This window comes from Taudactylus pleione, unplaced genomic scaffold (assembly GCF_031769625.1).
Source record: "Taudactylus pleione unplaced genomic scaffold, aTauple2 ptg000345l, whole genome shotgun sequence".
NCBI classification, from domain to species: domain Eukaryota; kingdom Metazoa; phylum Chordata; class Amphibia; order Anura; family Myobatrachidae; genus Taudactylus; species Taudactylus pleione.
In genome coordinates, this window is record NW_028284746.1 from 490,642 (window position 1) to 503,324 (window position 12,683).

The 12,683-nt window shown below is 45.7% G+C and overlaps 1 protein-coding gene across 1 annotated transcript in view; it reads left to right on the forward strand.

Annotated features, from left to right (window-relative positions):
- Window positions 1-11,639, forward strand: part of CENPH (centromere protein H) — a 29,733-nt gene extending 18,094 nt beyond the window's left edge. The window contains exons 5-9 of the mRNA XM_088444024.1: window positions 4,770-4,826; window positions 5,169-5,232; window positions 5,924-5,975; window positions 7,684-7,844; window positions 9,977-11,639. Coding sequence (XP_088300150.1) covers window positions 4,770-4,826; window positions 5,169-5,232; window positions 5,924-5,975; window positions 7,684-7,844; window positions 9,977-10,069 — 427 coding nt within the window. The 3' untranslated portion in view covers window positions 10,070-11,639. The remainder of the gene's footprint in view (window positions 1-4,769; window positions 4,827-5,168; window positions 5,233-5,923; window positions 5,976-7,683; window positions 7,845-9,976) is intronic.
- The last annotated feature ends 1,044 nt before the right edge of the window (window positions 11,640-12,683 follow it).

Genomic DNA, 12,683 nt, shown 5'->3' on the forward strand with positions numbered 1-12,683 from the left:
ACCATTTCACCGACAGCGCGTCTATTAGACTTGTGCCTGCGTCCCTTGTCCTTGACCCGTATACGGGCAGCTTGTGATTGTGACGGGACGCCATCAGGTCCAGTTCCGGCAGCCCCCACTTGTCCACGAGTAGTTGGAATACCTCCGGATGAAGCGACCATTCCCCGGGATGCACGTTGTAACGGCTGAGGAAGTCCGCCTCCCAATTGAGGACTCCCGGGATGAAGACTGCTGAGAGAGCTGGAAGATAGCACTCCGCCCAAGCCAGGACGCGGGACACCTCCGACATCGCAGCTCGACTGCGAGTCCCTCCCTGGTGATTGATGTACGCCACCGTGGTGGCGTTGTCCGACTGCACCTGAACGGCCCTTCCGTGAAGAGCTGTGCCGGACGACTGCAGGGCTCTGTACACTGCCCGCAGTTCCAGGATGTTGATGGGAAGAATCGCTTCCTCCGCCGACCAACGACCCTGAAGTGACAAGGAGCCTGTCACCGCCCCCCAACCCCGGAGACTGGCATCTGTCGTGAGCAGAACCCACTCCGGGATCCAAAAGGGGCGCCCCTCGAGGAGATGAGCCGTCTGTAGCCACCAGGCCAGGGACAGACGCACCTCCGAGGACAACACCAGCATCTGAGAGCGGATCCTGTGTGGCAATCCGTTCCATTCCGAAAGGATCAGCCTCTGCAGGGGCCTGGAATGGAACTGGCCAAACTCCACCATGTCGAATGCCGACACCATGGACCCCAAAACTCTCATCGCTGAGTGCACCGACACTCTGCCCCTGCTCCGACAACTGGGAATCCGCAGCTGTAAGGAGGAGACCTTCTCTGGAGTCAGAAAAATCCGTTGTTGACGAGAGTCCAGAAGGGCCCCCAAATGAACCATCCGCTGTGATGGAATGAGGGAGGACTTCTTCCAGTTGATCAACCACCCGTGCGCCTGTAGACAAGCGACCGTCAGGTGGAGAAGCTGGATCCGTACCTCCGGGGAGCTTGCCAGCAAGAGGAGGTCGTCTAGATACGGTAGCAACCGTATCCCCTGGCTCCGAAGGTGAGCTGCCATGACCGCCATCACCTTAGTAAATACCCTTGGCGCCGTGGAGAGGCCAAAGGGTAGAGCCCTGAATTAGTAGTGGTTGTGGAGAATAGCAAACCGCAGAAACCGTTGGTGCGATGTTGCTATAGGCACATGGAGGTAGGCGTCCTGGATATCCAGGGAGACCATATAATCCCCCGGTTCCATCGCCAGAATGATGGAACGCAAAGTTTCCATCCTGAATTTGGGAACCCTGAGAAATCTGTTCAGGGACTTCAAATTGAGGATGGGGCGATGAGAGCCATTGGGTTTCTGCACCAGAAACGGCGTAGAGTAATACCCCATCCCACGTTGAGATTGTGGCACGGATATAATGACCCCTGCCGTCAGCAAGGCCTCTATGGCTTCCTGAACCTGCAAGGCCTTGGTTTTGTCCTGAGAAGGACTCGTGCAAAAAAACTGGCGAGGCGGCCTGTGCCGAAAAGACAGGGCGTACCCCTGGGAGACCACTTCTCGCACCCAGGCATCCGTGGTGGTATTGTGCCAGCACTGGGCGAATTGAAGAAGTCCGCCTCCCACTCTGAGGTCCCCCAGAGGGAGGCCCACCCCATCATGCCGAAGGCTTATCTTCTTGCTTGGAAGAAGGGCGCCTAACACTCCAGGCTTGCTTCTTTGGCTTTGAGGCGGTCTTGGTTGCGGACTGCCTCGGGAAGGACTGACCTTTTGCCTTGCCCTGAACCCGAAAGGAGCGAAAGGCCGAGCTCCGTACCTTAGCAGGTGTCGTAGCTGAAGGGAGGAAGGCTGACTTGGACTTTGCCAGGCTATCTACTATTTTGTCCAAGTCCGGACCAAATAGTAACTCTCCATTAAAAGGTAAGGCCTCTAAGCCTTTCTTTGAATCAGCGTCTGCTCTCCAGTACCTCAACCACAAGGATCTGCGAGCAGACACTGCTGCCGCCGAAACCCTAGAGGTCAGCAAGCTAGCATCCAAAGATGCTTCTCCAATGTAGGAAGCGGCATCTCTCATCTGTCCTAACAACGCCCTCTGGACATCCGGAGCTTCATCCGTAAACTTATCCTCCAAGGCGTTGGCCCAACCCTCAATGGCCTTGGCCACCCAGGAGATGGCCATGGACGGCTGGGCTACAGCCCCTGATAGAGAATAAATAGACTTTAGACAAGTCTCCACCTTCCTGTCCGTAGGATCCTTCAGCGAGGATATAGACGGCAATGGCGAAGTAGCACTCCTGATGAGGCGTGTTACATGGGAATCAACCGCAGGCGGAGTTTCCCATTTCTTACAATGCGCCTCCGGAAACGGATAATTGGACTCCAACAGCTTCTGTGGCAGGAATCGCTTACTGGGCGTCTGCCAGGCCACCGCCATGTGATCAGTCAACTGACCAGACACAGGGAACGCTGCAGAAGTAACCTTAGCTTTTTTAAAACTAGGATACCTCGACTTGGGAGCGGGAGCCTCATCCTCAATCCGAATGGCCCGCACCGCCCTAACCAGAGCCCGCACATTGATGGAAGACTTAGTGTCTACCTCCTGGACTGAGGCATCTGAGGCTGAGTCATCCTGCACCTCGCCATCATCCGAGGACCCCTCAGTCTGAAAAATGCGCAGCCTGCGCCATAACTGTGCGTTTAGACGCCCTGGAGGGCACGTCACTGCGCAACATCGACTGAAAAGCCGAAGATGCTGCTGCCAAATCTTGGACAGTGTGGGAAAGCGCATCCACCCAGGGTGGAGGAGCTGCCACAGGAGCCTGAAACTGCACCACAGCCTGCTGCGCCACCGGGGTGGACTGTATATACATTGGCAACCCCGCATAGGGACCAACAGGCTGAGACCCCGGGGGAGTGTGCAATAATTGTGGGACACCCGGGGAAAGGGGGATGATAGGCTGGGGCAACGCCCTAGTAGGGACGGCAGTCTGGACCGACAGACGGTCCGTGATGGACACCAGCACCTGGGAAAACATCGCCCTTGGTGGCTCCTGCGACATAGGAGGTTTAGACGTACCAGGGATCGCCTGGCACCGTCCGCACAGGCCGTCCTGTGACAAATCCTCCCTATCCACTCCCGCAGAACAGCGCCTGCAGGAGAACAATACCGGAGCCACGGAGTGCTCAATCTCCTCCTCAGACATGACCGACTATATAATTAAATATACAGTTATGACATAGGAAGAAAACGTGCGCACTCACCAGTGTGCTGGACAACAGCCCACAATATGGTACTGTGTAGCACACAACCGTATGACGGACCTCACAAATACGTGATCTATATAAGTGAGGTCAGTAGAAACACCCTTCCCCCGCACACCTGTAGGGCTTGTAGGAGAAGGAAAGGGATAAGTATAAGCTGACAGTAAGTAGAAATTAGCACAGACAGGCAGCACTAGCAAAAGTTACATACCATGCAGGAAGATATACTCACTGCACCTTTCCACTACAATCAACCTGCCCAGATTCAGTGTCTGGGAGGGCTATAGTGCTGTGTACACTGTCCTTGTCGGGGGAGAGGTACACGGGGGACCGGTCCGTGTGCTCCCTGAGTATCTGCACTGCCACAGAGAAAATGGCCGCTGGAGACCTCAGAGGAGGAGTGGCCGAGTATCTGCAGCTCAGCGACGCCAGACTACGTGCTGAAAGGCGCGCTGAGCTGAGGGGAGGAGCCGCTAAACAGGGAAGGCTTCCTCCCCTGGCTAGCATATTAACCCCCAAGGTTGCCGGCATCCCGCTTGCCTTATTCACCCTGGTGGTCTGGCGGGGTATGCCTCCACTGGAGGGGGAGCCCACCGCTAGCACCCCCGGTCTGTCCCCTAGAACCGGGGGCATGGGACTGCATTTTTAAAAGGAACCCGCGCACCGCCGCTAATCAGCGGTGCGCGGCTTACCTGGATCTCCCCGGCGTCTCCAGCAGTAGTCCCGGGGGAAACCAGAGTCTGGCTAGTACAGACTCTGGCTTCCCCCGCCGCGATCCCCAGTTCAGTGCTGGCATCGCGGCGTCCAGCAGGGAGAAGGAGCGTGGGCGTCTGTACAGACAGCCCATCGCTGCCGCTCTGGAGAAAAGCTCATTGAAAATAAATTTAACTAATATTTAGATAAAAATTAAAAGCTTTAGGGGGCTGCTCCTGCATAACCAATGCCTAGCCCACTTTCAGGGCACTGACTCACTACTTCGCCCCTGACTACTTTGGGCAGCTAGTCTGCCAATAAAGTCTCTGCCTGCTTCTCTGCAGGTCTGTCACCAGCTTGGCTTGGCTGCCACAGCTACACAAAGCACAGCTCAGTCCTGGAGGCCTTCCGTGTCTCTTACAGGTATAGGCTCTAGCTACTTTAGCCTGCAGTTTAGCTGTTCAATGTACAGGCTGAGTTTCTCTGTCCTCCCTGCCTCTTAAAGGTCAGGGTTCAGGCCCCCTAGACCCCAATGGCCTCCAGGCACACTGGGCTCTGTAACTGCCAGTTCTCCTTGGACTGATTCAACATGCAGACTGAATGTAGGTCTGCCTTGTTAGCCCTCACCTGAGCTGTCTCCACAAGGCAGCCCCTCTGCATTTTCCCACAATCCTTTTCTTCTCTGTGTGGGTGGATATCTCCTCCTGTCCCACAGAACCTCTGGTGATCCTGTCAGTAGATATTGTATTGCCTTTAAATTATTTTAGGCAACATAAAATATTAAATTGGTGCCAATGAAATGGTTTGAGCTATTTTTCTTTTACAGATTACATGTAGCTGATGTAATGCATGATAAGATGTTTGAGAAGAGCACAGAGTCGCAGTAAGTATTCTGTATACACCTACCAAGTAAAGGAAGATAATTAACTCACAGGAAGTTTATAAACATGCTGTATTTACATTGTAAATTGTTATACATGCAACTGCTTATGCTGATAAGTTCCATTATCCTGAAGGCTTGGGTCGTCAAGATAACAGCTAGTTTTGGGGGTAAAATTAGGTAAATCGGCTTATATTCGGGTCGACTTATACTCGAGTATATACGGTATATGCCTGTTTATCTCAATGTGGAATTTGTGCGCCTACTGAAAAGCTAGATTATTTGGGGACTTGCTATATTTTGGGAAACTATAAAAGATTACTTAGATATGAACTTTTTTTATAGGTTACTCTGTGAGACGCTTGATCACAGTACGGACCTTGGCTCTCTGATAATACAGTCACAGAAGGTAAGTGACTCGAGATCACCGTGTGCTGCCTGGCCAGTGCCTGTTGGTCAGATGTTGCGCTCCAGGACTGTAATGTGTGGTTTTGTTTCATTTTGGATAAGTGCAACAGGTGGCTGGCTGTTACCGTCATCTCTCTACAATAGGGGGTATTTAGCTTGTTGTCCTCCAGCTGCTGTTTAACTACGCATCCATGCTGGGATGTGTAGTTCCACAGCAGCTGGTGGGCCGCTTGTTGAAAACCTCTGCTGTACAATACGTGGTTGGTTATTTTCCTGTAAAATATGTCTATTAGAGGTTGGTTATCTTTGTGCAGTATGTCTCCTAGTATCAATACAGTCTTGGAATCATATAGGCCTCTGATTGCTTAGTGCTAATGGATATGGATGCGTGAGGCACAGGGTAGTTCCAGTGGAGATGAGGGCAAGTCCAGACTTTCCTCTGCTGTCCCCACACAGTGGATGTGGGGATGAATAGTGCTTGGCCGCAGAACTTATAGGCCATGTTTGGTGTTACTTATAACACCATAACTGTCATTTGCTTTGATTTTCTGAACTGGGCTACTAAAATACCATGACCATATGACTGTTGTGGACCACACCACACCTTTCCTATTCACCCCTTTTCATAGAAACCCAATTTATTTGGGAGGAACCTGAATGTATGACAACCTTCCTCATACTTTGTTTTCTAGGAGATAAGTGATTTAGAGGAACAAGTGATGGAAGTCAGGAAGAAGAGAATGCGTAAGCTCTTCTCAAACTTTGATCTTACTTGATCTTTGTGCATGTGTCTTTGGCTTTATCTGAGTAGACTTTGCATTAGTTATTAGGCTGTTATCTTTTCAAATTAAAATCCCAAAGCCGGCAGGTGCCTGTGCTGCACACCTCTGTGCACTCTTTGCATCTATATACACGTCTTCAGGACTATTGCACTCACTATTTTCTGTATACTTCTATTGTCCAATGTGCCTTTCTTTTTTTTTTTTTTTTTTTTTTTTGTGTATTTATGCCTTTCTTTTTTTGTTTTTAATAAATTTATATAATCTCCCTTCTCCATGACAACCATGGGTCAGAGCCATTCTATATAGGTAGAGACAGGTAGTTTAAGAAACTCCCTAGGATGGCATATAATAGAGCTCCTCCTCTTCCCCTGTTTCTTTTCCTGTCTCTAGCTGTTAGCAAGCAGATCGTTGTTTTTTTTTTTTTTGAAGAGTAGTTCACATTGACTGGAGGGTTAATGAACGCACCGTATCGCTGCAGGGCTGGCTGTCCCTTAAATTGATTATCTTTCAATACAGGCAGCACACTTGGTGTAGTGGTTAGCATCACTGCCTCACAGCACTGGGGTCTTGGGTTTGATTTCTGCCGAGATGCTAATTGTGGAGTTTGTATGTTCTCCCTGTGTTTGCGTGGGTTTCCTCATGGTACTGGTAGGTTATTTGGATTCTGAAAAAAAAAAAAAAAATTGTCTTTGTGTACATGTGGCAGGAAATATACACTGCCTCACTGGGGCATGGATGCAAATAACCACATATTCTCTGTAAAGCACTACGGAATATGTGTGCTATAGAAATGTCAATAGACACTCAAACTGCTACTAACCCCCCAAATCCTCATTGCTGTGTTATTGGGTCACCACTAAGCACTTTTCTCATTGCTATCAACCTGGACTAAACCTCATGTATCAAAGTTCTTCTAATTACCTGTAGACTGTAAGCTTGGAATCCGAACCCTCTTACAACTTTGGGCCTGAGTCAGCAGGGATTGCAATAGCGATTATGCACGCAGTGTCCCTGCGATGATATGCTAATGATTGCATTCGCAATGCCATCGCAGCCTAACATAAGGACACCACCTTTACCTTACACACATCCGTAATACTTAACAAAGCTGCTAAACCATCGGTAACATTGAGTACAATGGGAGCCTCACGGACACTTGTACAAGGTCTGACCTTACTCAGAATCGCTAATCTCATCGCACGCAGTGGAAGCCCAAGCTGCGTATGGCATCGCAGTGGCTAATTTATGCACACCCCTGATACTGTCCATCACTCTGCGTAGTCACTGCGATCGCATTCCCGATCACAGTGGAGTGTTCGCGCACTGCGATGCATGCGCAGAATGCAACAATCGGGTAATTGCGTGTGTAATCACAATAGTGGTCTTAGCTGAATCAGCCCCTTTGTTTATTGATACACCCTAATAATAATCTGTTCTTAATTGTAAAGTTCTGCAGATAATGCTAGTGCTTTCTAAATATCAGTAATATGTTTAATTGTTAATCGAAAATAATATTAAACTTTTTTTTTTTTAAATGAAATACAATGTTTGTCAAAAACACCATCTCATCTCGTCTAGGAACTACATTTGTGTATATATTATGACTATTATTACGTAGTTGTAGCACGTATTTACTAACGTTTTATCTCTTTCTACCATTATGGTAACAGAACTTGCAGAGAGTACCTCTACAATGCTGACACAATTTGCAACCCTAAAAGAAAATCGGAATCGTTACCTGGAGGAATCCGATAATCCTAGAATGAAAAATTTAAGTAAACTCCTCGTGAAGGAGAACGATGTAACCACAGTGCTTCACAATGTTTTCCAGGTAACAGGAATGTCCATCCGTGGCTTCCATTTGACTCTGTGTTGCCTGATTCTAGTCTTGATGTTTTCCTGGATAAGATTTATTAAAGGTCTTTAGTGAGAAAATCCAAAAAGGCTTAAAGTCCAACTTTTGTTTTTTTGTCTTTTTACTTTTTTAATTCTATATTGCCTAGGTCAGGGAATGGCAAACTGATACACTTCGTGTGGCCCCATTACCTATTGCTGTTATGCTGGGTACACGCCATACGATGGTGCAATGCGGCGACTGATGTAACGATACATTGCACACGCGCCATACACACTGCATGATACGGCGAACGACAGCGCAATGTATTGTTAAATACTGCATGTAACATCACTGCGTTGTTTATTGCATCATCTCGTCTGCCGTGCAGGACAGCAGGTGGGACGATGTGATGAACGACAGATTGGCTTACACGCTATATGATGTATTGTACTATATATCATTCCGATCTTCATTGGAAACCGTATATGATACATCGTATAGTATGTGCCCAGCTGAAGGCTAAGTAACACGTTAATGTGATAGACAAGAGGCACCTCTCTAATAACAAATCAGTAGGCTTTTTAAACATTGGGGCAGATGTATGAAGCTCTGGAAAGTGATAAAGTGCAGAGTGATAAACGACCAACCAATCCACTCCCACCTGTCATTTTTCAAACAGCCTGTAACATGACAGTTGTGAGCTGATTGGTTGGTCATTTATCACTCTGCACTTTATCACTTTCCAGAGCTTCATACATCTGCCCCAATATAAGCTACAACAAACCTAGAGGGACCTTGGGGCTACAAGTAAAGGCTTGGAAGGTTACCTGTTGCTCATCACTGATCATCATAATAAGATAAATACACTCACACACTTCAGTTTATGGGGTCAATCCAATTATATGCAAATTGCTGTTTTCTCAGTAAATTCACTTTGTAATTAGAAACTTTTATTGAACCAGTCGGCGTAAACTAGCATTTTTCCATTCAACCTTCCTGGGGGTGAGAAATGGTAGGGTATAACTATTTTAAGGTTAAAATGTTAACACGCCATATAGAAACCCTTGGGCATCCTCCCCCAATGACTAATTAGGCAACTGGAAGTTTCCATTTAGCTTGACTTAGTCCAATAATTACATGTCCTTCTTTGGGGTTTAAAAAAAAAATGGCCCCAAACTACACCAATAGCAACGGTTTTGTTGCTTTATGCACCCCAAATTTAGTCACCTCAATGTACCCCAAAAGCATAATTTTTTTTTTTTTTTTCCTGCTCTTGTTTTTGCAGTTTTCCTTTCGTGTGAAAAGTAAACAGATTTTATTTATCATATTATTATTTTTTTTACTTTTTAAAAGAAATGCACAAATCAACCATTTAATACCATTTAATAATCTCCAGAACTTTCCTTATGCCCACTAACCGCCTTCTGTATGATTCTGCAAACCAAAGTGTCACTTTTTGGGGTCCATGAAGGCTACCCCACTTTTTCATGCACATCTCTCACATCGCATTGGCTGACAATTCACGAGTACAACGAATAGGCATTTTTTTTTTTTATTGGATTGGAGAATCCTCGAGTGCATGCATTTGTGTGAAATCTGCACGTTTCATGAAACAAGCTTGCAACTCGCACCTAATTGGATTGACCCAGATGTCTTCGTTTCTATTCTTTTCATTTAGTGATGTTGTTTTTTTTTTTTTTTTTTAATGAAACTTTCCTGTTTGTGTTAAATCGCCTACAACCACAGTTTCTCTTGTTCTCATGGTTGAGGCAAACATCATGATGCCACTTCTTACGTATTCAACCTCTTAGCCACTATCTTTAAGACTGCAGTTGATCTTTCCGTTAAGTAACTTCAGAGACGTTTCATAACCAATAGCCTTCCTAATGTTTGAGATTCATTGTCCAAAGTTTTGGTGTAGCCCACAAAACGATGGCTTGCTCTTTGTTTGTAGCTTTGATGCTGCCTGTGATCTGTAATTTGTTTTCAGTTTCTGTACAGTAAAGGGATAAACAGCGCTGTCATCTGAACCAGTAAATACCCAGTTTGATTACCTAATGTACTGTTTGGACTATAATGCAAGTGGTAAGCCTGTGCGTTTATCTGACTTTTTCTTTCTTTTTCAGAGACTGATCCTCGCCAGTTGTGTTAACTGGGCAGAAGATCCAAAACTAAGAGAGCTTGTCCCCAAATTGGGGAAAAGTCCAGGCCATTTTTAGTAAAGGAACAGTTTTCTGCATACATTTTACCTAAATGTTTTTGTGGATTTAACATGTTTATATGTACATTTCTTAAAAGAAGGTTCTCCTTGTATAGTGTATTATATGATGTTGCAGTTGAAAATAAGATCACTTAAGTGTTATTGCTTAATTTAATTTGATCTACGGCCAATTTTGCATTGGCATATTCCAAGCAATAAAGGAATATGGGATACATTTGATGATTATGCAACTACAGTGTTGTGTTGCTCATAATTAAGATCAGGGGGCAGGCTATTCAAACCTTTGAGAGATAAAATGGAGCAGTTGCCCATAGCAACCAATCGGCTTTCATAGACACTGCAGGATAATTACAAACTGATTAGTTGTTATGGGCAAGTTCTCCGCTTTACCTCTTTTGAAGGTTTGATACATCTCCCCTCCTGGAATTGGCTCAATAATGTCTACCTATTTGAGAATACACATTCCCTATTGGGCACAATGGGCTGAGGTTGGCATTCAGGTTTAGTAAGCAGTGGACTGGCAGAAGTCATATGGCACAGGAACTGTAATGCACAATGGTTAGGAGTGTGAGATTTTACAGTTATTGCCATAATGGTCTCCTCGTGTGTATCACTATCACCATATATGCAGATCACTGACCATTGAATTTGACTAGTCTTGTCTACTTGCTTAATGCTCTATGGGCACTTTATCCCCCACCCCTCATAGAAGTGTGTTAGCTTTGCATGCACAGGTCCTCAAACTCTCCTCAGTACCCCAAACAGTGCATGTTTTCCTGGTCCCCTCACAGAACTGCAAATGAAATGAGTGGCTCCACCTGTGGATCTCTTAAAATGTGTCAGTAATGCTGGACATACACTATATACAATTTTCTGTCAGATATCTGTCCAATCTGGCTGGTTGGAATGAAAACCTGGTAATGGATGGGAGCAAATGACAATCGATTTTTATATGGTTTTAAACACTGGAAAACAAACGATTGTTCAAATTGGTTAAATTAACCAATTTTGGCTGAGTATCCATTTTTGTCTGTTTTCCAGTGTTTGTGAACAAATGTATGGGAGCAAATGACAATCGAACATTACCAGATTTTAATTCCAACCAGCCAGATTGGACAGATATCTGACAGATAATTGTATAGTGTATGCCCAGCATGAGTAATGAATACACCTGCTGGGTGACCTGGAAAACGTGACTTGTGTGGGGTCCTGAGGACCGAGTTTGAGAACCACTGGATTAGAAGGTCAACTGCAAGGTTTCAGGACAGACTATATGTAGTCAAGCTCATGAGCAAGACTTTCTATCAGGTCACAGAGAGAGCACAGTGTTCGCTCTGACATAACCATTAGAAAGTCAGCTACAGATGAGATATGACCCTGCACAGGAGGGAATCATTGGGGCCCACTGCTAATGTAATTGTTATGGTGGGGCATGTTAAAGTCTGGATCTGTTAGTGCTGGACGAACTACTACTTGTGTCTTCAAGTTTGCCAACCTCTATATAATGCCTTATTTGCCATCCAGTAACATATGTTGCACAAAAGTTCAATAAAAATGCATTTATTTCATTGTGTCATCCTTGCTGTTATGTGTTACGACTGTAATTTAAGTTGACAATATAAAGAAGGGAGTAGTGTAGAATACACTACAAATAAATTAGGCCAACCTAATTTTAAATACTTCCAAATCTCTCTCTTTGCCCACCCCCAACATTAGTGGTAGGCAATAAGCAGCCCTCCAGCTGTTGTGGTACTACACATCACCGCACGCTCTGACACAATTTTGCTATCTGGGCATGCTAAAACTGTTGCGGGGCATGCTGGGACGTGTAGTTCAACAGCAGCTGGAGAGCTGCTTATTGCCCACGCCTGCCCTACATTCAGAGCTTATACCAACTGTAAGCAAGCTCTGTTGACCACTGAGCGGTCTATATACTGAGCAGTGTTTGGCTGGAACCTTATCACTTTTCTCTGTCTCCTAACAATGCATAGTAAATAGACCCCTGAATAATTAAAGGGTTGTGGCACACTGCAAGGTTTTCCACAACTTGGGGCCTCATTTATCAACTAGTATTATCATACGAGTGATAAAACTCATTGTGTATGATAAATGGTGCTCCAGCCAAATGGCTCCCAACTGTCATTTTTTAAACAGATGACAGGAGCTGATTGGCTGGATCACTATTATCATATGCACAGAGTTCACTTGTTGCGTATCATAACTCGTTGATAAATGAGGCCCCAAGTGTGTTTATATTTAAAAAAAAAAAAAAGCAAATTTTTCCTATAGCATTATTTTGTCAGTCACTGCCGACATTGATTTAGCCCAGATGATAAAACAGCACTGGCACTTGTAATTCTATTCACTGTCAATGTTGACTGGTTGTTATCTGTCAGTGGAGGCGATGTATCAAGTCTCGAAGAGAGATAAAGTAGAAAAGTTACCAAATGCATCCAATCTGCTTCTGTCATTTGTCTAGCACAGTCTTGACGGAAGCTTATTGGTCAATTTTGGGCAACTGTTCCACTTTATCTCGCTGATACATCATGAGCGTAAATCTGTTGTGTGGTGATTGGTAGTTCACCCTCACCCCACATTTCAAACCGCCAAGA